Below are 26625 nucleotides of genomic sequence, written 5' to 3'. Positions count from 1 at the left end.
GAAACCGTGGAAGCCTGAACCTGGCTGGCTGACGTCAGCGGCAACGCCCGCAAATCCCGAGCCGGGGGCCGCGGCGCCCGGAGCTCCCCGCACCTGCCGCGCCCCCGCCAGCCGCGCGCGCCCTCCGCGCCCTGCGCTCGGCCGACGCCCTCCGGAGCCGGCGCCGAGCAGTACCTTGCGTGAGGGCCAAGAGGCAGTAGTGCAGCAGAAAGCCCTGCGGCGTGTTGCAGCGCTGCAGGCACGCGGGTTGGAAGGTCCCCCAGCCGCAGGGCCCCTCCTCAAACTCGGACCCCGACTCCGGCCCGGGCCGCTCTGGGGAGCCGGGGCCAGTTGCTGAAGGCAGCGGTGGCTCCGGTGACTTCTGGAGCTCCTGATTCTCCGGCGGCTGCGAATCCGCTCTCTGGGTATTGGCGGCCAAGACAGAGGCCTCGACGGAAGAGGGCGATGCGGTCGGGCGGCGCGGGGTGTCTGGGCTGGAGGCGACGAAAGCCGGGTTCTCAATGCCTCTGCCGCCCTTCATGGTCGGGATGGGTTCTCCCGACTCCCGCGCGTTGGAGCAGCAAAAAGCCCCGGTCCCGCTCTGGCTCCTCCCCCAGGCAGGTGGCAGCGCCCCCGTGCGGGAAGACGGCCCGCCTCCCTGCCGGCCGGCTCCGGGGCTCCCGCCGCCGCCGCGACCCTCCTCCGCGAGCGCCGGGCCGCCTAGCGGTGGCCTTGGCCTGCGGCCGCGTCCCACCTGTCGCCGCTGGGGCCAACCGGGATGCGCGGCGTGGGCGTGCCACCCGGCCGCAGCCAGGTGAGGAGGCGAGGTCCGCCCGCCCGCCGCGCTCCTTCCCGGGGCCGAGGGACTGGGAACCAAATGGAGGTTGTGGGAGTCTGGTGGCCGTAAAGCTCCCCCGGGTGCTAACAGGAAAGCTGTAAACAGTTGCATCAGGAGCTTGCTCAAGGAAATATCCTGGGGTTTTCTTCCTTTGCCGCTTACCAAACCAGGCCAGGTCTGGACTCCAAGAAGCGAGCAGCCACAGGTACAATACTTCGGATTCCATGAACGTCATGGTAAGACTTTTACCTGTCATCTTCCCTAAAAACGGAAATTCCCCACCCCTGCCCTCCATCACCCCCGCCATTAACATCACAATCTAACCACCTTTTTGCTTTTACTTCCTCAAGACTGAAGGAATTGAAATTAAGAAACTTTAAAAGCATATATATATGATATTCTTTCTGCTGTGTATTGTGTATCTAAGATCAGCAATGCTAATAACCATGAAAATGGTTTCTACCAGTGGAATAAATAAGAAAAACACTTTGAAGAACTGACCATTTTGTGACAGTACTAGTTACAATACTAGTTGCAATAATACTAGTACTAGTACTAGAATTCATGCATTCATTCATCAAAAAACATTTATTTCCCAGGTGCCAAACACTGTTCTAGGCTCTGGGGGTACAAAAGTGCACAAAAGCGGACAAACACCCGTACCCTTAGGGTGTTTACATTCCAATAAGAGACAGACAGTCAGTGGTAATAAATACGTAGAACATCTCATGGTGATAAGCGCTGTGGATAAAAGGACAGCAAGGACAGGCTAGAAAGTGTGTGTTAGGGGAGGGGAGAGAATTCCATGCAATTTTGAATAAGGTGGTCAGGGGAGGCCTCAGTGAGAAGGTGACTTTTGAGCAAAGATCTGAAGGAGGTAAGGGAGGGAGCCTGGTATGTTGGGGAAATAGAGTGGCTGGGGTTGATTGAGATGGTTGGAGAGCAGTTGAGTTGAGGGCAGGTAAAGGGGTACAGGTGGGGTGGGGGAGAAGAAGAAGTGATTGGGGCCAGACCTTGTAGACCAGTATAAGGGCTTTGGCTTTTCTTGTGAGGGAAATAGGAAGGTTTGGAGCTGGGGAATGGCATGCTCCTGACATGATCAGGGTTTCAAAAGATTCTTCTCTCTCCTTCTGAAGATAGACTAGTATATCCCAAAGTAATACGTTTTAAACAAAGACGTTCTTAAAACCATATTTTAAGATCTCAGAATTTTTATCTTCCCCTAAATTAAATATTTATTCCAATAAGGAACATACTAAAAACCACACATGCTTCCTTCTTGCTATGTAATCACAGCTAGGTACACAAAGCTACTATGCTTCCTAAGACTGCAGACTGTTTAAGAACCTACTTCCTCATATCTAATTGTTGGTTATAAAACATCTCAAAACAATAAGACTGGACTGCCTTTAGCAAAAGTTATTAGAGATCTCAGATGTTACTGGATACTATACTGCTATATCATACTGTTTTAAGTACACAAGTACTATTATTCATTTATAAGCACCCTTTCATTAAAAGTTAGAGAACTTCAGTAAATATTAATTAATCATGCTAGCAAATTCTAGAGAGAGTTTTGAATCTTGCTATCTTCATTTAACACCTGGCTGATTGCCTGCCCAAGAAGCTACTTCTAGATTCAGTAATAATACCTGTCGAATAGCAATGATTTGGTAGTGTTTGATGTCATATCCAAGTGTAGCCTTAAACCCAGACAATATGGTGATGGAAAGGTTACCTTGCATCCTGAAACAAGATGTTTTTATTTCTTCTAACCACAGGCACTAGGCTCATTTTTAAGATGGCCTAGAGGAATGTTTTTCAGTTACTTCTTTTTTTTTTTTAAAGATTGGCACCTGAGCTTACAACTGTTGCCAATCTTCCTTTTTTTCCCCTGCTTTTTCTCCCCAATTCCCCCCAATACATAGTTGTATATTTTAGTTGTAGGTCCTTCTAGTTGTGGCATGTGGGACACCGCCTCAACTTGACCTGACGAGCAGTGCCATGTCCGTGCCCAGGATCCGAACCAGCAAAATGCTGGGCGGCCCAGCAGAGCGCGCAAACATAACCACTTGGCCGCGGGGCTGGCCCCTAACACTATTACTTCTTAATAAAATAAACTAGAATTCAGAAGAAAGAAAATACATAGTGCATGGCACATAATAAGATGAGTACCATTTTGTGAAAATTTTGTTTCAATTGTATATGCTTTATTTACTGAGTTGAGGGATTGAAATATAAAATATGTATCGTACTTTGAACAGACGTACATCATGTACCTTCACTATCAAGAAAGATCTAGACCGGCCTGGAACACAGGGAATGAGTGGAAGTAGGAACTAACATTTTTTAAATTTCTAGTGTATGTTCCTTTGTTAATCCTTACAAGAGGGTTAGGTATTAGGATCTACATTTTACATGTTAAGGAAACTACATTCCAGAGAGGATTAGGAACTCTCCTGAAGTCATATAGCTAATAAGTGGCCTGCCACTTAGTAAGGATTTAAATTTTGTTCTCTCAGTCAGATGTGTTCCCTGGATTTTGCATTCTCTTTCTTTTAACTGCTACAGCCTATCTCTGTTGGTTACAATTATTGCACAGCGGTTCTGAGAGATCAAAACACATTTCTCTGATGTTGATGAGGTTGAAGGACTAATGCTTTGAATACCCCAGATTTTGCAGATATCCAAATTAGGCTTGGCATGTAATCCTCCTAAGCTTTCTATCAAAGAGAAAGTTTCGGCAGAAATGGACTTAAAGAAGCTGCCTAAAGGTGTAAATAGATATGATCACCATTTTATCTGAGAAATCTGAAGTAATTTAACCAATGAGAAAATTTTTCTTTGATGAGATGTGGTTAAATACAGTCATGGCTTAAGACTATTTGCCGCTTTGAATTAAGAAATTCAAACTATCCTATCAAAGCGGCATAATCATCATGCACTTCGATACATGCCGTCTAAGGAGAAACCTCCACTCTTGCAGCGTTAGAGAGGAGAATTTTGTTGAAAGATTAGCAAAAGTGCTGTTGCTTCATCTTAAGTGCGTCTTGCTCTTACTGAAATTGTTATCAACACCGCTTTCCTGTTCCCCTACATCCTTTATGCTGCAATGATGGAAGGAAGGGGGTTCAGCTTTGCAACAAAGACAAAGAAAACAAAAAAACGTAATAGGTTTTTTCTCTGATAATTCTGTGGAAAATTGTCATTTTTCAGTTCTTTGGTCAATCTAGGGTAAAGCTAGTGAACATAGTCAAAATACACCATGTTAAATTTCAGAAGGTAATTAATAAATTGCTATTCTTTGAGGGATTTTCTGTGCTATATTTTTAAAGGGTGAAGAATAGGAGAAAGAACAGTATCCACATTTTATAGTAAAGCTCCAACAGTGTACACAGGAGCAGATGTCCTGCCTATTAATCTCATTCTCTGGAATGTGCAGTAGGTCTTCCCTATCAGAAACTGGATGAACCAGGGTAAAGTGGCTTAATGACAGAAGCTTTCAAGATTAGCCCACTAATTTTCCTTGGTCTGATTCCACGCTTAAAAGCAATCTTATGATTATATGTGGGCTTCCATGTGGATATAGCTATAGGATGAAAAGGTACTTAGATGCCTATCTTGAGTACTTTTTCATTTTCTGTTCTGTGTGCTTTTAATACTTTATTAGTGCCCTTACAGTTGCAGACTGGATGTGAATTCTTTAGCAATATAACACTGTGAGGCTCATAGAGTATTACAATTAGAGGGATTTTGAGAGAGCTTGAGTACAAAGATGGTCAAATGCAGATATTATTGAGAATTAAAAATCCCAGTATTAAAAATTTATTAATACCACTGGATCTTATATTAACTAAATGAAAACAATGAAGCAATAATCTAAGTTATCTTCTTGGTACTCTTCATTTATCTTTTCCATTTTAAATGCTCTACAAAATGTATAATTAGAAGTAAATTATATCTAAGAAAAAATAATGCTGACTAGATTATTTTTAATACTGTTTTTAATTGCAATTGCACAGAAAGATGTATTTATATTGAGAAGAAATACAGCTATGCTTTTTCTTTTAGTCGTATTAATCATGTCATGAAGAAAGAGATACATCCATAAACATGGCTGATCATAATTTTATAAAAAGAAAATATGTAAACATTTAATACAATAATCCCACAAGAAAGCTAACCTAGTAGGTAGTGAAAAATATACTAATGTAAAATTTATGATACAGTATCAAGTTAAGCTTCTCACAGATAGATGATTATTATAATTTATTCAGAACACAATGAACTCTATAAAAGTATACTTATAATACAAATATCACAACATTAGACATGGTGAAGAAAGCATAGTTGGATTTATACATATCAATAAATAGTTTAAACTAGAAGAAATTATTCTACTATAAATTAGTAATTATTATATTATTTCTAAAACATTTTTCTTTTCTACTCAAGATCAGATTTTGATGCCTGGAAACAGTCTTCCCTATGCTATGATTCTATAGGATATACATAATCATAATGTCAATGATTATGACAAAAAGCCATCTCTACAGAAAAGAGAAACAGCCATACTACCACTCTTGATAGTCCCCATCACACCCCCAATTTAAACACTACCCATTTCTTAACAAAGGAAAGTATATGATGAAGGTTATCAAAATTTAGATTTACAAAACTATAGGGACATAAAGATATAATTTGTTCCAGCAGCCTGCTTCTAGGAAGATTAATATCAAATGCACCCAAAAACTCAATGCAGTCAGAAACAGGAAATGGGCCAATAACAGATAAAGTGATAGTGGTGAGTGAGAAATTGTCATATATTCTTTCACAGTAATCTTTTCACGATTTACTAGGAGGTGGGAGAAGTCTAGCGTGAGGTTGATGGAGCTAGCAGGCCACTATTAATTAGCAAAATAATTTACCTGTAAATACAAATAAGAGCTCTAATGCACAGAGTTCACGGCAGTAGATGTAGGTAAAGCAAAACAAAAGCAAAATCAAAACCTTACATTTCTACTTTATAACCTGTGAAAGCTCTCAGAACGTGCTCCTAGAGGACACGGACAAAGATTTAATACCCTACAAAGGTGATATGAAAATAAAGAATTGCTTAAGTGCACTTTGGAGAAAATTCACAGAATCAACTGTCTACTTTTCCATTAGAAGAGAATGTACAAGAATCTCCATACTCCAACTTATCAGAGGAGATGAAAATTTGCTAGACTAGAAAGACAAAATAATCCCAAAGTAACTTAAGAAGTAAAATCTTCTGAGGCAGTGGTGAAACAAAGACCAAACTTTTTTAAAATATAAAAAATGGAATATAAAAAACTGGCATTAAAAGTACAGCCAGTGGAGGGCCTTCCATTTCCAGCCAAGATGGAGTAGCAGAGACCAGATTTAACCTCCACTTGAAACACACAAAAGAAAAAGAAAAAAATATAGGAAGGGAAAAAAGGTTTTCCAGTTACTGGATATCAGGAAATGAAGGACAGCGACCTCTAAGAGACAGGAAGCCAGATGAGAAGTTTACTGCCTTAAAACCCAGCCAACTGAGGGGAGGAGACAAAGCTGAAGGTCCAAGGAGACCAAGACCACTAGAATGTGTGGGGCAGAGTCCTGGAGAGGAGAAAGCTGCACAGAATTGATGTGCAGAGGGTCCCCTCAAATATTCAACATGTGTATGAAGAGACTAGCCTAGTCCAAGGAAAGAATCAGAAGGGATTAGAGGGACAGTGGCCCATATTCAGACAAGACCAAATGAAGGTGAAACAAAGAAGTTCTCAGACATTTCAAAAAAAAATCATTACCCAGAGTACCTGCATACATGTTAAAAGAAGTCCTTCAGGCAGAAGGAAAATGATACCTAGTGGAAATAATGATTTATACAAAGGTATAAAGAGCACCAGAAAGGAGGAGGTGGAGCTTAAGACCCATGAAGAAATACAAATGATTTTTATTATTTCAGTCTCTTTAAAAGATAAAGCACTGTTTAAACAAAAATAAAATAGTATTGTGGGATTCATAAGTTATGTAAAGGTAAAATATATGACAATAGTGCAAAGGCCAGGTAAAAAGAAATGGAAGTATGCTTTTGTAAATGTCTTATATGTCAAGTGACATGTTATACGTGTCTTATACATGAAGTGATACCATGTGAAAAGTAGAACATGATAATGACTTGTACCATAAGATTTAGAGCAACCTCTGAAATAGCAACATCAACAACAAAAGAGCCAAGAAAGGAATAAAGCGGAATCATAAAAAATATTCAGTTAATCCAAGAGAAGGCACAAAAGGGGGACAAAAGGAGCAAAAATGGATAAGACAAAAAGAAAATAAGTATCAAGGTGATGATTTAGACCAAACTATATTAAATCACATTAAATGTAAATAGAGTGAACATTCCAATTCAAAGGAAAAGATGATCAGGTCTGATATGAAAAACAAGAACCAATTAAATACTACTGCCTGCAGGAAACACACTTTAGCTATAAATGCTAATAGGCTAAAAGTAAAAGATTGAAAATGCTATGTTATGCTTGCCCTAAGCAAAAGAAAACTGGAATGGTTACATTAATAACAGACCAAATAGCCTTCAGAGCAAAGAATATCATTGGAGATAAATTATCTGAGATATTCCTGATAAAGGCGTAGGTTCATCAAGAAGACTTAAGAATCCTAAACAATTATGCATTTAAAAACAGAGTGTCAAAATTTGTGAAACAAAAACTGAAAGAACTGTAAGGAAAAATAGGCAAATCCACAATTATACTCAGAGATTTTGATATCTGTCTCTCAATAATTGATAGGACAAATAGATGGAAAATCAAAAAGGTATAGTAGGGACTGGCTCAGTGGCATAGTGGTTAAGTTAGCACACTCTGCTTCAGCAGCTCAGGGTTTGCAAGTTCAGAGCCTGGGTGTGGACCTACACACTACTCATCAAGACAGGCTGTGGCAACATCCCACATACAAAATAGAGGAAGATTAGGACAGATCTTAGCTCAGGGCCTATCTTCCTCACCAAAAAAACAAAATAAAAAAAATTTTTTAAAGAGTATAGTAGACTTGAACAACACTATCAACAAACTTGACCTAACTGACATTTATAGAACTTCCCACCACCAACAGCCTTACACATCTTTTCAAAGTGTACATAGAACTATTTATCAAGATAAATCAGATCCTGAATCATAAAAAAAAGTCTCAATAATTTTAAAAGAATTCAAGTAATACAAAGTATATTCTCTGATCACAATGGAATTAAATTAGAAATCAATAATAAAGATATCTGGAAAATCTCCAAATATGTAAAAACCAAATAACATACCTCAAATAACCGTGAGTCAAAGACAAAATCAAAAGAAAAATTGGAAAGTATTTTGAAGTGAATTAAAATAAAAACAAAACACCAGAATTGGTAGGATGCTATTAAAGCAGTACTTAGGGGGGAACTTATAACATTCCTATGTTAGAAAGAAGAAAGGGGGGCCAGCCCACTGGTGCAGTGATTAACTCTGCATGGTCCGCTTCAGCTGCCCAGGGGTTCGCCGGTTCGGATGCCGGGTGCAGACCTATGTACCACCTGTCAGGCCATGCTTTGGCAAGTGTCCTACATGTAAAGTAGAGGAAGATGGGCACAAATGTTAGCTCAGGGCCAGTCTTCCTTAACAAAAGGAGGAAGATTGGCAGCAGACGTTACCTTGGGGCTAATCTTCCTTAAAAAAAAAAAAAAAGGAAGAAGAAAGGTCTCAGATCAATGATTTCAGTTTCTACCTTAAGAAACTAAAAATGAAGAACAAATGAAACTCCAAGTATATAGAATTAAGGAAATAATAAAGATCAAGAGGAAATTAATGAAATAGACGAGAAAAACAATAGAGAAAATTAATGAAATGAAAACAAAATTCTTTGAGAAGATAAATGAAGTTGGTAAACCTCTAGCAAGACTGACCAGAAGAAAAAGAGACAAAACATTAATCACCAAGGTCAAAATGAGAGAAGTGATATTACTTCAGATTCTACAGATATTAAAAGGATAAAATTATAAATAACTTTATGCATATAAATTTGACAGTTTGGATGAAATGAACAAATTGTTTACAAGACAAATTACAAAAGGTCTTTCAAGAGGTAATAGATAACTTCAACAAGCCTATGTCTATCAAAGAGATTGAAATAGTTAAAATCCTTCTCACAAAGAAAACCTCATACCCAATGACCTCAGTATAGAATTCTACTGAGCATTTAGGGGAAAACCAATACCAATTCGACACAAATTCTTTCAGGAAATTAAAGATAAGGGAATACATTCCAACTCATTCTATGATGCCAGCATTACTCATCATTTATCTGAATTTCACCAGAGCATCTACCAAAAATTACCTTATATTCTTGTGGATATGAGAAATAAATGTGGGGTAAATGACAGTACAGTTGGTACTATTTGTACAGTGGAGGCAGTATAGTCCTTTTTGACTGAGTGACTATGGCAAAACAGTGATTGAATTAACAGATTAATGTCAACATAGAGAGTTTTAATAAAAGCTGAGAACATGTATTAGGATAGGCTCTCAAACAAGCCCATGAGCTTAAAGCAATAAATAAGTTTCTTTTTGGCTCATGGAAGGTTCAGTGTGGATTTTCCTCTTTAGGAGGCTTTCCTGGAAAGTTCTCTTTCAAATGGTGAACCTTGGGATCCAAGTTCCTCCCACTTCCTAGTTCCCTCAGTTCTTTGCTTGCACCAAGTCACTTGGGGAGAGTGCACATGTTTGCACTGCGTGTTTCTGACCAGCACTAAGATGGATCAGATGGCACTTCTGCCTAGATCCCAGTGACCAGAACTCAGTCCTATGCCCTACCTAGACACAAGGGGGGCTCAGTATGTAGTTGTGCTGTATGCCCAGGAGGAAAATAAAACAACTTGGTGAACACATAGCATTGTATCTGCCACAAATATTATGAGTACTTTGACTAACGGCATCAGCATCCACAAGCTAGAGACGTGATTGACATCTAACAAGATTACATTAAAAAATTCTATAAATCAACTTAAATCAAAACTGTAAAATAAGAAAGATTTGACTGAACATCAGCAAGTTAAAATATGGATCAAATGTGTATGAATTTAAGATTTTCTCTCTACTCTACACCATTCAGACTATACTGAAATATTGTATTCAGCCCTAATTGTTGCACCAAAAGAATCATTGACTAATAGGACCAGGCCACAGGATAATATAACTAAGATGGAATGAAAAATTGAAATTTGTCACATGATAATTAGTTGAAAGAACTATGAAAGTTTATGCTAAAGGAAAGATGCAGGGATAACAAAATAGGTGTCATAAAATATTTGAGTAGGGAAATTTTTTGAAACAGAGAACAGATTTATTCTTTATGGTTCTTGATATTAATACAAGGAATTTGAAAATAGAAGGAAAATATGGACTCAAAGGAAATCTTTATAAATAATTGGTTCTAAAAATGTGATCCAGGAACCCCAGGGGCAATCTGAGACTTTTCCAAGGGGTCTGCAAGTTCACAACTGTATTCAAAATAATACTAGGATGTTATTTTCCTTTTAGATACTCATTTTCTTACAAGTGTACAGTGAAGGTTTTTAGAGGCTACTTGACATGTCCTCTTACAAAAAAGAAGACAGAAGAACCTCTTGTTAAGCCAGACATTAAAGAGATTTAAGAAAAGGTAAAACCATTCCATTCTTCTCACTATAATTTTTGAAAATATAATTATTTTTCCAGCTATATTGAGGTATGATTGACAAATGAAAATTGTATATATTTGGGGCTGGCCCATTGGCATACTGGTTAAGTTCACCTGCTCCACTTCGGCAGCCTGGGGTTCACCAGTTCAGATCCTGGGTGTGGAGCTACACTCTGCTCATCAAGCCATGCTGTGGTCGTGTCCCACATAGACGAATTAGAAGGACTTACACCTAGGATCTACAACTAGGTACTGAGGCTTTGGGGAGAAAAAAATAAAAGAAGAGATTGGCAACGGATGTTAGCTCAGGGCCAATCTTCCTCAGAAAAAAATTGTATATATTTAAGGTGTACAACATGATGTTTTGATATATATACATTGTGAAATGATTACCACAATCAAGCTAATTAACATATCCATCATCTCACATAGTTACCTTTGTGTGGATGTATGTATGTGTGTGAGTGAGTTTGTGTGTGTGGTGTGGAAACACTTGAGGTCTACACTCAGCAAATTTCAAGTATACAAAACTTTATTATTTTAGTTACTAAGCTGTATGTTAGATCTCCAGAATTTATTCCTCTTATAACCAAAAGTTTGTACTCTTTGACCAACCTCTCTTTTCCCCTACCCACCAGCCCCTGGTCACCACAGTTTTACTCTCTGTTTACTGTAAGTTCAATGTTTTTTTTGGATGCCATGTATAAGTGAGATCATGCAGTAGTTGTCTTTCTGTGTCTGGCTTATAATTATTAAAGTTAAAAAATATTTACATTAATATGCAATGGGCTTATTTTTAAATGAATTATTTAAACAGTTAATTTTAATTTATAATATGAAAAATATCAATAAATATATTCCACATAAACAAAAGTTCTTTGTGATCCTCAGTAATGGGCTAAGGGTATAAATGGGTCCTGAGACAAAAAATTTTAAGACCCATTGAATGAGAGCTACACAAAATGGGATAGACTGCCTCAGTAGTTAATAAATTCTCTATCACCAGAGGAGCTAGCTGGTCAGTTATTAGGAATATTGCAGGAGGCATTCCAACTTTAGAGATTTGGGTTGGACAACCACTGAAGCCCATTCCAAATCTGAAATTCAAAGATACTAAAACTCTGTAATCATCCATTAATTTCATAAAATACTGGCAAGAATATAAACTTAATTAAAATTAGTTTCATCAAACATCAATTTAGTGTCAGAGCCATAATTAGAATTCTGTTGTCTTTCCACTAGACCCCTTGTGTCCCTTCCCCTGATCCTAGTCCCATAGCTAGCAACCTTATGTTTACCTCCAGGCCTTGGCCAGACAAATGGACCGTCTTCTCTTCTAACTAGAACCATTCATCAGCTCACTGGCTAAGATGTTTGTTGGCTGAGACTACCTTCCTTTCTTAGCACTCCTTGACTGAAAAGACAATAGATCTCTTAGACTTCTGATTTACTGTTTACCCTGACTCTTGTTTTCCATTTATGTCTAAGGCATTCAAACTACATGTTGGCAAAGAAAGAAAGATTCAGTTCTGGGATGTGGGTGGGAAGTAAGAAAACAAGAATGAAGCCAGATAGAAGGTACCACATAGTTTTGTGGTCATTCATGTAGTGGGATGAGTCATAAAGTAGTAAGGCACATACACTTAGACACCAACAAATGCTTTCCCAAATAATAAACCCGAATATAAAAGGTATATTGAATGAATGCCATGCAAGACTTACTAAAGGAAGTATGATAAATCAGTAAGTACAGTATGCCATGAACATGAAGATACTGTAAGCATAAACATTAATTAGTTACTATACTGTATGTGCCAGAATATTCAAGCATCGCTGTTGTTGTCAAAGTTTTGCATTCAGTTACACATTCTTTTATAATGCCCATGGTTCAGAAACTTATACCTATATTTCCTTGCCAAAAACAAAAGAGTAAAGGCAAAAATCCTAAAGTGAAATTCAAGCAGTAAAATAAAATTACCCACAGGATAATTGCAATGACGCCAGACAGTAGAGACTAATCTGAAAAATAGTTTCCCATCAGCCAGTAGCTGTGGCCCTCCCAAACTTAAACCCTAGAGATCATTTTAGTAGTCTTCAAATATTTTTGCATTTATGATGTGAATATTTAAGGAGAAAGCCAGGCCTGATGGTCTAGTGGTTAAGAATCCCCACTCTCACTGCCGCATTCTCACTGCCATGGCCCAGGTTCGTCTCTTGTTCAAGAAACTACACCAACCATCTCACAGTTGTCATACTGTAGCGGCTGCCTGTTGTTGTGTTACTGAAAGCTATGCCACTAGTTTCAGACACCAGCAGGATCACCCATGGTGGACAGATTTCAGCAGAGCTTCCAGACTAAGACAGACTAGAAAGAAGGACCTTGCCACCCACTTCTGAAAAAGTTAGCCATGCAAACCTTATGAACAGCAGCAGAGCATTGTCTGATAGAGTGCCGGAAAGTGAGAGGATCGTGCAAAAAGACTGGGCAGGGTTCCGCTCTGCTGTACACAGGGTCGCTAGGAGTAGAGATTGTATTCTTACCTTACCTTTCATAGTGTGATGGGCAGCTTCTGAAATGGCTCCCGAGGAACCCTACCTCCTGATATTTATGCCATTATGTCATCTCCTTCCCCATGAGTGCTGGCTGGATTTAGCGACTTGTCTCTAACAGGATATATCCAAAGTGGTGGGGGTGGGATGATAAAAATAACTTTGCTGAACTGAAACTTGGTGTATACAACTTGACCAAGTTACCAAGGTTAACAAACACTGGCAATACATGTTGACACTATGCACCCATGATATGATACAATGGAAAGGGCAAATCACTCCTGCGTTACCTTTCCCATAGTGGAAAACCTCTATATAATGAGAAAATATCAAGGAAACCCAAATTGAGGGGCATTCTAAAAAATAACTATCAGTTGTTCTAAAAAATGTCAAGATCATGAAACACAAGGAAAGACTGAGGAATGATTACAGATGAAGGAGACTAAAGAGACATGACAACTAAATGCAATGTGACATCCTGAATTGTCACAGGAACAGAAGAACATACGTGGAAAAATTGGTGAAACCTGAATAAAAGTTGTAGTTTAGTTTCTTTTAAAAGTGATGTGATGTCAGTTCCAAGACTAGACAGAAGACTGTGGCTTCTATCTTGCTTGCACTTACTATGTGGCTCTTCTTGCTCGCTGCTCTGATGAAGCAAGTTCCATGATGTGAGCCCACCTGGAGAGGCCCACATAACGAGGAACTGAAGGTGGCCTCTGGTCAAAAGCCAGGGAGTCTGAGGCCCTTGGTCCAACATCTCTTGAGAAACTGAGTCCTACCAACAGCCACACGATTATCATACGATTGCATTTGGAAGCAGATTCTTCTTTATGTGGGCCCTGAGCTGACTGTAGCCACAGCTGATGCATTGATTCCAGCCCTGTGAGACCCTGAGCCATAGAACCCAGGTAAACCGCACCCAGATTCCCAATTCAGAAACTGAATGATAAGTGTTGTTTTAAGCCCCTAAGTTTTGTGCTGTTTGTTACACAGTAATAGATAATTAAGACCCATGGTTCTATACAATTATTATTCCCATTTTTCCAGGGAGGAAAGTGTCTTAAATAAATTAAATAACTTGCCCAAAGTTGCATAATTAAGCAACAAAACTGCAATTCAAACACTGGTCTCTCAGAGACAGTCTCTGATCTTAATCACTGCATTATAATGTGCTCACAAGGTCCCGCACAATAGCAGATATATTTCTATTCATGAAATTGCTCTAAACCAGAATAAGGTTTTACAAAGCATCTGAACCTATTGCCAAATAAATTTAAGAAAAAAATACCCCTTAATATCTATGTCAAAGTAAAACCATGGGTTTTGGAGGGGGTAATTATTCATCACAATCCAAATGGATAATATTAAGTAATCCCATTTAACTAGTGAATTCTCTCAGCTACTTGGAGGTACTTTTGGCAATTGACATTTAGTAGGCCCAGCAATGATAGACAAAATCAGACATTCTCTAAGAGTCTATAACAAGTTTGAGGGATTTCAGGGCTGATCCAGGAAAAAGATATGACCATGAGGTGGCAGTAGCACATATGAGCTATATCTGGGCAGCACTTTGACAGATTTGCTTGTAGAGGAAGTCCCTCATGGCACAATATTGTCCAGAGGCTTACAGCACAGGGGAGGGAATGAGAAGTACTTTCCAGAAGGGGCGGAGGGCAAGGGAATTGCAGGGGAGAGGGGCATTGGAGAGGGCAGGGGTTTACATGTCTAGTTGTTGTCACTCAGCAACCAAGCAGGGAGTCTGCATCAGAGAGCTCCAAAGGGCGCAGTGGCTCAGGGTCTTTTACAGGGTTTATTTTATTCATGGCTAGCGGATGTTGGGCACAGTTTCCCATCATATGCAAAGCAGGCAGGCTCAAAATGACTAAAAATCTATTTATCTGGGCTATGATGAAAATATTTGGATGTGTAAAAACTTTAGTTTGGCACCAGGGTGTATTGATCGAACAGGTCCCAGACCACTGTGAAGAAATAAACAACCTAGGGGCCATCTTTGGTTCATGTATGTAACAGGTTCACACTAAAGTTCTTCCATAATTGACTGCGTCAAATGATAACAACTTGCCTTTAAAAACCTGTAGGCTAAGACAAAATCATAACTTTTAGTTCTATGGCAGGTAACTCCGAACTCACATGCCTGGCAATTCCATTAGGCCCAGAATTAAGGGAATACTATTAAAATAAAAACAATCATAGTATATTCTTCCTAATTGCTTCTGAAACACTTATTTCTAAGGGGAAATTTTTAGCTATAAAGAAAACCATCACTGACTGCTTGAAATTGCTAGTTTAAAATTTGAATCACATTACCCTCATGGTAAGATATGTGAAAGATATGTAATATGGTAAAGTATGTCAACAAACTTCTATCTAATCCTATCATTCCTCTAATTAAAAAAAAATCTCAACATAATACATGAAACATGTAAATTATGAATCTGACATTTTTAGCATGTGCTTTATAAAGTAGATAATAGTTGATATTCTGAAGGGGTGATCTATTTCCACAGTATATTTAAATCATCAGCCATAATGAGCATTTGAGGAGTGTCTCAAGCACACGCCCATTCGAATTGGTGCAAACTAACTGCAAAATGTTCTAATGTAAATGTCCACATTCCTTGTGGTATCTGACTACAGCAGCCCCAGATATTAGCTCTGGTTTTATTAGCTCTGCTTTTACTTCTTTGATTCTGATGACCACAAAAGAATAGGAAAGTTATAACACTCTGAGTGATTCCACTTAGTTTTGGAAATCTAGAAATATTTCAGAAGAATAAACAAGAATATTTAATTAGTGGCCAAATTCTTAAGCTATATTCATAAAAGTGTGTTTAACCCTTAGTGTATCTGAATTATAGGAGAAATAATAGGATTTCAGTTATGCCTAATTACTAGGATAAACATCGTTTCTGAGAGAAAACGAATTTTAATTTCTAAAGTAGAATTACAAAAATATGTTTCTCCCTCTTTACTCACTCCCATGAAAGAAAGCAGTAATTTTCCCCATAGTTACTGCTCCACTGTGGATTGTCCATGCTTTATACTAGGAGAGAGATACTTTTCATGTATATAAGAAAAGGTGCATTTATATATTTACAGGCAGAAAAAAAGATAGTTATTTAGGTCAGTAGTGCTTCATCTGGGATTTTCATAGGCAATAATGGGGAAACCAAAGCTATTAACAGTATTTCAGAAAAACTAATTACACTTCCTGTATCGGTATCACACTTGCTGATTTCAAACAATATTACAAACCTATTAGCAATCAAACCCATATGGTACTGGCATAAAAACAGACATATAGGCCAATGGAACAGACTAGAGAGCCCAGAAATAAATCCATACATATATGGTCAACTAATATTTGACAGAGAAGCCAAGAATACTCAATGGAGAAAACATAGTCTCTTCAATAAATGAGACAACCTAGATAGTCACATACAAAAGAATGAAACGGAACCCTTGTCTTACACCACTCATAAAAATTAACTCAAAATGATTAAAAATTTAAATGTAAGACCAGAAACCATAAAATGCCTAGTAGAAAACATATGGAAAAGTCTCTTTGACATTGATCTTGGTGCAATGGCACCAAAAGCACTAGCAACAAAAGCAAGAATAAACAAGTGGGACTACACCAAATTAAAAAGCTTCTACACCACAAAAGACAAAATCAACAAAATGAAAAGACAACCTACCAAATGGGAGAAAGTTTTTCAAATCATACATCTTATAAGGAGTTAATATACAAAATATATAAGGAACTCATACAACTCAATGGCAAAATATCAAACAATCTGATTAAAAAGTGGACAAGGGACCTGAATAGACATTTTTCCAAAGAAGATATTCAAATGACCAAGAGTTACATGAAAATGTGCTCAACATTATTAATCATCAGGGAATGCAAATCAAAACCACAATGAAATATCCCCCCAAATCTGTTAGAATGGCTATTATCAGAAATACAAGAGATAACAAGTGTTGGTGAGGATATGGAGAAAAGTAAATCCCTGTGCATTGTTAGTGGGAATGTAAATTGGTGAAGCCACTATGGAAAACAATATGAAAGTTCCTCAAAAAATTAAAAATAGAATTACCATATGATCTAGCAATTCCACTTCTAGGTATACATCCAATGGAAATGAAATCACTACCTCTAAGAGATATCTGCATTCCCATATTCATTGCATCATTATTTACAATGGAAATATATAGAAGCATCCTCAGTGTTCATCAGTGGATGAGTGGATAAAGAAAATGTAATATACATTCTTCTCATGTGCACATGGAACATTTTCAAAGACAAACCATATGTTGCAAAACAAGGCAAGCCTCAATAAATTTAAGAAGATTGAAATCATATCAAGCATCTTTTCCAACCAAACAAATATGTGAAGATTCAACAACATGGTACTGAACAACCATTGGATCAATGAGGAAATCAGAAAATACCTGGATACAAATGAAAATGAAAAGACAACATACCAACTTTTATGAGGTGCAGCAAAAGTGGTACATAAGAGGGAATACAGGCCTACCTCAACAAACAAGAAAACTCGTAAATAAGTAATCTTAAACATACGTAAAAGTACTAGAAAGTGAAGAACAAGTAAATTCCAAAGTTAGTAGGAGTGAAATAATAAAAATCAGAGTGGAAATAAATGAAATAGAGACTGAAAAAACAGTAGAAAGGATCAATGAGACTAAGAACTGGTTCTTTGAGAAGATAAATAAAATTGACAAACACTTAGCAAGATTCACTAAGAAAAAAAGAGGGAAGAGTCAAATAAATAAAATTAGAAGTGAAGAAGAGAAATAACAATGACACAGACATACAAAGAATTCCAAGAGAATACTATGAGAAGCTGTATGCCAACAAACTGGATAATCTGGACGAAATGAATGAATTCTTAGAATCATACAACCTCCAAAATTGAATCAAGATGAAATAGGGAATTTGAATAGACAATCACAAGTAACGATATTGAAATAGGAATCAAAAACTTCTCAAAAAACAGAATCCAGGACCATATGGCTTCTCTGGAGAATTCTATCAAACATTCAAAGAAGATTTAATATCTATCCTTCTCAAACTATTCTGAAATATTGAAAAATACGGGATGCTGTCTAACTCATTCTACAACATTACCCTGATACCAAAACCAGACAAGAACAACACAAAAAAGGAAAATTACAGGGCAATATCACCAATGAACATAGATGCAAATATCCTCAACAAAATATTAACAAATCAAATACAACAATACATTAAAAGGATCATATACTATGATCAAGTGGGATTTATTCCAGGGATGTAGGGATGGTTCAACATCTGCAAATTGATCAAGGTGATGCACCACTTTAACAAAACGAGGAATAAAAATCACATGATCATCTCAGTAGATTCAGAGAAAGCATTTGACAAGATCCAACACTGATTTATGATAAAAACTCTCAATAAAGTGTGTTTTGAAGGAAAGTACCTCAACATAATAAAGGCCATATATGACAGACCCACAGCCAACATCATACTTAATGGTGAAAAACTAAAAGCCATCTCTAGAGAACAGGAACAAGACAAGGGTGCCCACTCTCTCCACTCTTATTCAACATAGTACTGGAGGTTTTGGCCAGAGCAATTGGCAAGAAAAAGAAATAAAATGTATCCAAATTGGAAAGGATGAAGTAAAATTCCGTTTGTGGATGACGTAATTCTATACATAGAAAACGCTAAAGAATCCATTGGAAAACTATTAGAAATAATCAAGAACCACAGCAACGCTGCAGAATACAAAATCAACATACAAAAATCAGTTGCACTACTATACACTAAAAACTAGCAGAAGGAGAAGTCAAGAATACAATACCATTTACAATTGCAACAAAAAGAATAAAATATCTAGAAATAAATTTAACTAAGGAGCTGAAAGACCTATACACTGCAAACTATAATACATTATTGAAGGAAAGCAAAGAAGACATAAAGAAATGGAAAGATAGTCCATGCACATGGATTGGAAGAATAAACATAGTTAAAATGTCGATATTACCTAAAGCAATCTACAGATTCAACGCAATCTCAATCAAAATCCTAATGACATTCTTCAGGGAAACAGAACAAAAAATCATAAAATTTATATGGAACAACAAAGAACCCTGAATAGCGAAAACAACCCTGAGAAAAAACAATAAAGCTGGAGGTATCACAATCTCTGCTTAAAAATATACTACAAAGCTATAGTAACCAAAACAGCATGATACTGGCACAAAAATAGACACACAGATCAATGGAACAAAATTAAAAGCCTAGAAATAAAACCATACATTTTGGGGCTGGCCTGGTAGCACAGCGGTTAAGTTCACACATTCCACTTCTCCGTGGCCTGGGGTTCCCTGGTTCAGATCCCTGGTGCGGACATGGCACTGCTTAGCAAAAGTCATGCTGTGGTAGTCATCCCACGTATAAAGTAGAGGAAGATGGACATGGATGTTAGCTCAGGGCCAGTCTTCCTCAGCAAAAATAGGAGATTTGGCAGTAGTTAGCTCAGGGCTAATCTTCCTAAAAAAAATCTAAGGAGAGCTAATCTTTGAAAAGGAGCCAAGAACATAAAATGGAGAAAGGAAAGTCTCTTCAATAAATGGCTTTGGGAAAACTGGACAGCCAAATGCAAAAGAATGAAAGTAGACCATTATCTTACACCATACGCAAAAATTAACTCAAAATGGATTAAAGACTTAAATGTAAGACCTGAGACCATAAAACTCCTAGAATAAAATATAGGCAGTACACTCTTTGACATTGGTCTTAGCAGTATTTTTTCCAATACCATGTCTCACCAGGCAAGGGAAACAAAAAAATAAACAAATGAGACTAAATCAGACTAAAAAGCTTCTGCAAGGCAAAGGAAACCAGGAACAAAATGAAAAGACAACCCACCAACTGGGAGAAAATATTTGCAAATCATATATCCAACAAGGGGTTAATTTCTAAAATATATAAAGAACTTGTGCAACTCAACAAAAAAAAAACAAACAACCTGATCAAAAAATGGGCAGAGGATATGAACAGACATTCTTCCAAAGAGGATTTAGAGATGGCCAACAGGCACATGAAAAGATGTTCAACATCACTAATTATTGAGAAATGCAAATCAAAACTAACTACAACAAGTTTTCACCTTACACCCATCAGAATGGCTAATCAACAAGACAAGAAATAACAAATGTTGGGAAGGATGTGAAGAAAAGGGAGCCCTCATTCACTGCTGGTGGAAATACAAACTGGTGCAGCCACTATGGAAAACAGTATGGAGATTTCTCAAAAAATTAAAAATAGAAATACCATATGATCCAGCTATCCCTCTACTGCATATTTATCCAAAGAACATGAAATCAGCAATTAAAAGAGACGTATGCACCCCTATGTTCATCACAGCATTATTCACAATAGCCAAGACATGGAAGCAACCCAAGTGCCCACCAGTGGATGCATGTATAAAAATGATGTCATATATATATACAATGGAATACTACTCAGCCATAAAAAAGGGGAAAACGTGCCGTTTGCAACAACATGGATAGACCTTGAGGGTGTTATGTTAAGCAAAATAAGCCGGACAAAGACAAACACCATGTGATTTCACTCATATGTGGAAGATAAACAAACACATGGATAAGGAGAATAGATTAGTGGTTACCAGAGGGGATAGGGGAAAGGGGAGGGTGAAAGGGGTAAGGGGCACATATGTATGGTGACCAATAAAAACTAGACTATTGGTAGTCAACACAATGCAGTCTATACAGAAACTGATATATAGTAATGTACACCTGAAATTTACACAATGTTATAAGCCAATATGACCTCAGTAAAATAATCTTAATGTGATACATATTTTTTATATATTATATGTATATATTATGTATATATATTAATATATAATGGAATATTATTCAGCCACAAAAAAAGGAGGACTTCCTTCCTTCCTTCCATATGACAACATGGATGAACACTGAGGGGAGTATGCTAAGTGAAAAAAGTCAAACAGAGAAAAACAAATACTGTGTAATCTCACTTATATGTGCAATCTAAAACAGTCAAACTAATAGGAGCAGAGAGTAGAATGGTAGTGGCCAGGGCAGGGGTGGGGAGGGAGGGAAATGGGTGAAGGTGAACAAAAGGTACAAACTTCCAGGTATAAGATGAATAAGTTCTAGAGATGTAATGTACAACATGGTGACCATAATTAATAATACTGTATTTGAAAGCTGCTACGAGAGTAGATCTTAAGAGTTCTTACCACAGACACACACAATTATAACTATGTGAGGGGATGGATGTGTTAACAAATGTTATTGTGGTAATCATTTTGCAATATATACATTTATCAAATCATTATGTTGTACACCTTAAACTTACACAGTGTTATATGTCAATTATACCTCCATAATGCCGGACAAACAAAACTAATAAAAACAGCATATTTCCCCAAAAAAACTATGTAATATTTTCTTTAATAAATGCAGTCTATTTTTTTGGGCAAAAATCTTTCAAAGTAACAGACCACAAGGAGAGGAAGGGAAAAATTTAAAATAACCTTTTTGGTAAAATAGTTTGGAACTACCATTCTAAGTTAGTTAGTATTTGAATGTTCTAGAAAGGAGACTGTTGAAAGTCCTGCCCATATAAGCAGTTAATAAGCACAGTCTTCGGGCTGGCCTGGTGGCATAGTGGTTAAGTTCACATGCTCCACTTTGGCAGCCAAGGGTTCACTGGTTTGGATCCTAGGTGTGGACTTACACACCGTTCATCAAGCCATGCTGTGGCAGCATCCCACGTACAAAATAGAGGAAGATTGGCACAGATGTTAGCTCAGGGCCAGTCTTCCTCACCAAATAAATAAATAAATAAGCACAGTCTATCCTATAAAATATAGTGCTAGTCCATAACTCGCATTTATAGATAATCTTAGGATGGATTTGTATTACAATGTGGGAAAATTTTACATTATATCTTTTCTTCAAAGAGTGAAAAATCTTTGCTAAATTCTAAGAAGCTATTTCCCAAGGACACATATTTTTGAATTTATATCTTGTTATTTATTTCAGATATGCTTCTTAGTATACATAGTTATATCAATATGTTATAAAAATAATAAACAGTTGCCAAACAACCATACCCAATAATCAAGTAAATAAAAATTTTATATCCAGGGGTAAAGAATGCTGTTTGTCAGATACACACCTGCAAGCAAAGAGCAAGGATGTAACCAGCACATTAGCAAAAGATAAAGCAGTCCGATCCATCATCTTTCTTGATGGCAAATGACCAACAATTTAGGCCACACAGATTTAAGGGCATAACTCTTGATTTTCCTCTTCTCCTCTACCCACTAGCTCCCAATAAACAAAATTCCTTATGGTTTATGCAGGGGAAGAATGTATGGGCCAGAAATGACTCCTACAGTCTCCTGCTTTTGCACAAGATATTAACCACTGGCATTCACACCTAACTCTCTTTATCTTCCTCCTTCTCCCTGAGCTAAAGTAAACAAAAAGCTAATTTTCCTTAATAATACGGGCAATCCTTGGGTCTAGACTTGCCTACATAAAGCAGAATTACATATTAAAAATAGTAATATTACACTAACCACTTTAGATAACTCATCACCATATAATAAGTCTATCTCAGATAGAAAGTAAATTAACTTGTTGCAATATTTTATAGTAAGTGAAAAATAGAAATTATAGCCCATATTGATTTTTATTATTCTCAATCTCCTTGGTTCATATTATATGACTAATTACACAGTAGTTTCATCTGTCAACTCCTAACACAAAAGTTCAGTTGATATACTCTTTTGAAACATTTTTGCATAAATCGAGATAAATATACTCATTGCAATCTAGTTCAAAAATTAAATTTGTTTGCTCTAATACCATCCTAAATGTTTACTACTGTAAAAAGGATTACATTTTCACTGAAAGGTGATAAAATACGTTTAAAGAAATGCTAACTTTCGTTTTTGCTATCTCCAGGTTCGATAAACAGTGAAAGAGGTGTACCTTTGTATTTTGAAAACAAACTCCCATGTAAGCTTATTTTTTTTGACAGTGGTGAAGCAGTTTTAGAGCTGGAACATTTCACAGTTTTTATTTTTTTTTGTGATCTTCCTGAAATCATTTAGCATGGAGACTTCTGTGAAATTTCTTATGTGAAGTCCGTGACTGGTGGCAACTCTTTCCTACCACCTACCTAGTCATTGTTTCCTTAGTGTCATTCACGGCAACTTAAACAGATTAATGTCATTTAGAATCTTTCTTCTTAGTCAAACAACAACATTGAGGTGAAAAAGAAAAAAAAATTCACTGAGGAAATAAACTTTTTAAAAAAGCATGGGATAAGTGCACTTTTCTTCTAAAGATAATAAAGTTAGGTCAGGGTTGTTGTTTGAATTGTACATGGTATTGCAAACAATAGCTTCTTGGATGGTGAGAGTGGAAAACTTTGATTAAAGAAGTGAGGAAATTTAGTTGGAAGTTTCATAAGATTCTTGACATAAATCTGAGGGAAAAAATATATATATATTTTAAATATATATATTGGCATGGCATAAATATATATACTTCTTTTTTTGTCTGGCATAACAAAGTACCAAAAATCGCATGACTCAAAACAACATAAACTTATTCTCTCACAGCTCTGGAGGCTAGACGTCTGAAATTAAGTTGTCAGCAGGGCCATGCTTCCTCCGAAGCCTCTAGGGAAGAACTCTTCCTTTCCTCTTCCTAGCTACTATATTCCTTGGTCTTCCTTAGTTTATAGAGACATCAATCCAACCTCTGCCTCATTCTTCACATGGTGCTCTCCGCTGTGAGTTATGTGTTCAAATTTCCCTCTCCTTATAAGGATCTCAGTCACTGGATTAGGGCCTACCCTAAACCAGTATGACCTCATATAAACTTGATTCCATCTTCAAAGATCCTATTTCCAAATAAAGTCACATTTACAGGTACTAGGTATTAGGACTTGAACATATCTTTATGAGGAACACAAGACAACCTACAATTGAACAAATTTTGCTGAAATGAGCTTTTAAATAGGAGACATGCAAATGAGGGAGGCTACAGCAAGTTGAGAAGCAGCTTTGAAAAGAAGTCCCTAAGATCTTAATTGTGAATTCTCTAAGTCCCACAGAAGACTTTATCCTTGTATTCAGCAATCTATCATCTGAGAATCTCCATAGAAAGCAAAGACTTTGGTGCCAATGGCATTAAAGATAAAGTCACTAGCCATTCATTCATTCATCTAATATCTTTTTAGTGTTTATTACATAAAAAAGAATGAGAACAGAGTAATGAACAACACAATACTTCCTTTCTAAGGCTCATAATCTAGAAATGAGCCAAGCAGGTAAACAATTACAACTCATTGCGTAACATGATTAGATTGGCATTTCTGAAAGATTCCTTTCACAGCAGGGAGGAGAGTGGGTTGGAAGAAGAAAAGGCCAAGAAACCAGTTAGAGAGGTATCATGCTGATTATGTAACAGAACATAGGTTGCAAAGATTAGGTCATGAGGAAATGACTGTAAGGACAGAGAAAAGAGACACACTCAGAAGATCCTGTGGCTTGAGGAATTCTCTCAAGTTCCAGCCACCAAACCTACAAAATTACCTGTGGTTGCACCTTCTCTTTCCTTTGTGCCCTCTGTTGCAAGGCAAGAAAGAAGCCCTTTCTCTTTACTACAGCTGATCCTTCTTCCTGTGCTTTGGACTCCATTCTATCCCCTTCTGAGTAATCTAGCTCAACTGATTATATTCTTGCTCTTAGACCACAACCTCTTTCTACTTGCTCATTTTCACAAGCTTTTGAACGTGCTCATCCATAGCCCATCACAATAATAGCAACAACCACCACATCTACCATCCTTGACAAACCTCAGTACTCCAGCCAACTACTGTCTTATATCTCCTGTTCACAGCTGTACTTACAGAAGTTGTTTACATTTGATGTGTCCAGTTGCTCATCTCCAACATATTCCTTATCTACTGTCATTTGGCTTCTGCTCCTACAATGCCTCTGAAATTTCTCTCCTCTCAGTTTCCAATAAACTCTTCGTTGTGAAATCCAGTAGACATTTTCATTGCTCTTACTTCTCTTGACTTCTCAGCAACATTGGACAGTTTTGACTACTCCCATCATCTTCCTCTGCTCTCTCACCTTGCCTTTTACTTTGATTTCAGCCCTGTTTTTCTTCTTTCTTCTCCTTAGTCTCTTCCTCTAGCCATTTCGTTTATGTTATAATCTTCAAAATTCCTCAACTTGTAGTAGGTTCTTTTCACTTTTTGGGCAAATTTATCTTTGTCCAAGGATTAAATAATCATTTTTATACTGATGATCCCCAATTATGACTTCAATTGAGATCTTTCTCCTCAGATTCATATCTGTATTTTCAACTGTCAAATGGTACTTGACTGCCTCATTGGTACTTCACACTTAGTATGTCCAAACTGAACACACCTCCTCTTCTAACGCCTCTATTCCTCCTCTGTTCCACATATTAATAAATAGTAACACTCTATATCAAAACATACAAGCTAGCTACAAGGGTACCAAGCTTAATTTCTCTTGCTCTCTCCCCGTCTCTCTCCATCACCCCTCATCCCTCAACATTCACAATATAGCCTTAATCCCACTGTTACTACTGTAGTCCTGGTCACTATAACACTTTAACTCCTACAAATTTCTTCTTCCTAAAAGGATTCCAGGGGCTGGCCCTGTGGCCGAGTGGTTAAGTTCACGCGCTCCGCTGCAGGCGGCCCAGTGTTTCGTTCGTTCAAATCCTGGGCATGGACATAGCACTGCTCATCAAACCACGCTGAGGCAGCGTCCCACATGCCACAACTAGAAGGACCCACGATGAAGAATATACAACTATGTACCGGGGGGCTTTGGGGAGAAAAAGGAAAAAATAAAATCTTTAAAAAAAGGATTCCATTTTGTTCATGATATATGCCTTTCTCAAACTGCCTGTGCGACCTCTGAGAAGCTGATCTCAGCTTCAGCTCCAGAGCTGGGACCCGGTTAAACCATCCAATGATAGCAATTATATTCCCCCTGGCAATGATAGGGGAGCTCAATTAATTTTAGGAGCTTAAATTTAGGAGCTCAAATTTAAGTCAAACTGGTCATTATTACCTTTTCAATAATTACTGTTCCAGAGATGGGCATATAACCAAAATTCATCCAACCAAACTGAAGCAAAGGAGTGTTTTTTTCAAATTTGGGGAGAGAGGTTGTTTCTCCCTCAGTGCATGTAAGCAATGCAGCATCTTACCTTTGCTGCCACAACTGATGTTTTAGAATTCCCTTAAACTTTTTTATAATTCTCTCACAGATGTATATACCCATAAATGATATAATAATACATGTTATAAACAGATATATATAACCTGAAATTTATCATTTTTGTTCAAAATTTTATTTGTACGATTT

The 26625-nt window shown here is 37.5% G+C and overlaps 1 protein-coding gene and 1 long non-coding RNA gene across 3 annotated transcripts in view; one reads left to right on the top strand and one right to left on the bottom strand.

Annotated features, from left to right (window-relative positions):
- The window catches only part of SLCO4C1 (solute carrier organic anion transporter family member 4C1), a 61786-nt gene extending 60738 nt beyond the window's left edge, over positions 1-1048 (bottom strand). For both annotated transcript variants that reach the window (XR_011425664.1, XM_023617924.2), the window contains exon 1: positions 175-1048. Coding sequence is in view for 1 of the 2 variants with exons in the window: in XM_023617924.2 (XP_023473692.2) it covers positions 175-928 (754 nt within the window). In the remaining variant the exon portion in view is untranslated. The remainder of the gene's footprint in view (positions 1-174) is intronic.
- On the top strand, positions 914-26122 carry LOC111767869 (uncharacterized). The gene is made up of 2 exons (XR_011425665.1): positions 914-1053; positions 25891-26122. It is a non-coding gene; the product is annotated as an uncharacterized lncRNA (long non-coding RNA).
- Positions 26123-26625: the final 503 nt, after the last annotated feature.

Source organism: Equus caballus, chromosome 14 (genome assembly GCF_041296265.1).
Source record: "Equus caballus isolate H_3958 breed thoroughbred chromosome 14, TB-T2T, whole genome shotgun sequence".
NCBI lineage: Eukaryota > Metazoa > Chordata > Mammalia > Perissodactyla > Equidae > Equus > Equus caballus.
This window is presented reverse-complemented; position numbering and strand designations above follow the sequence as displayed.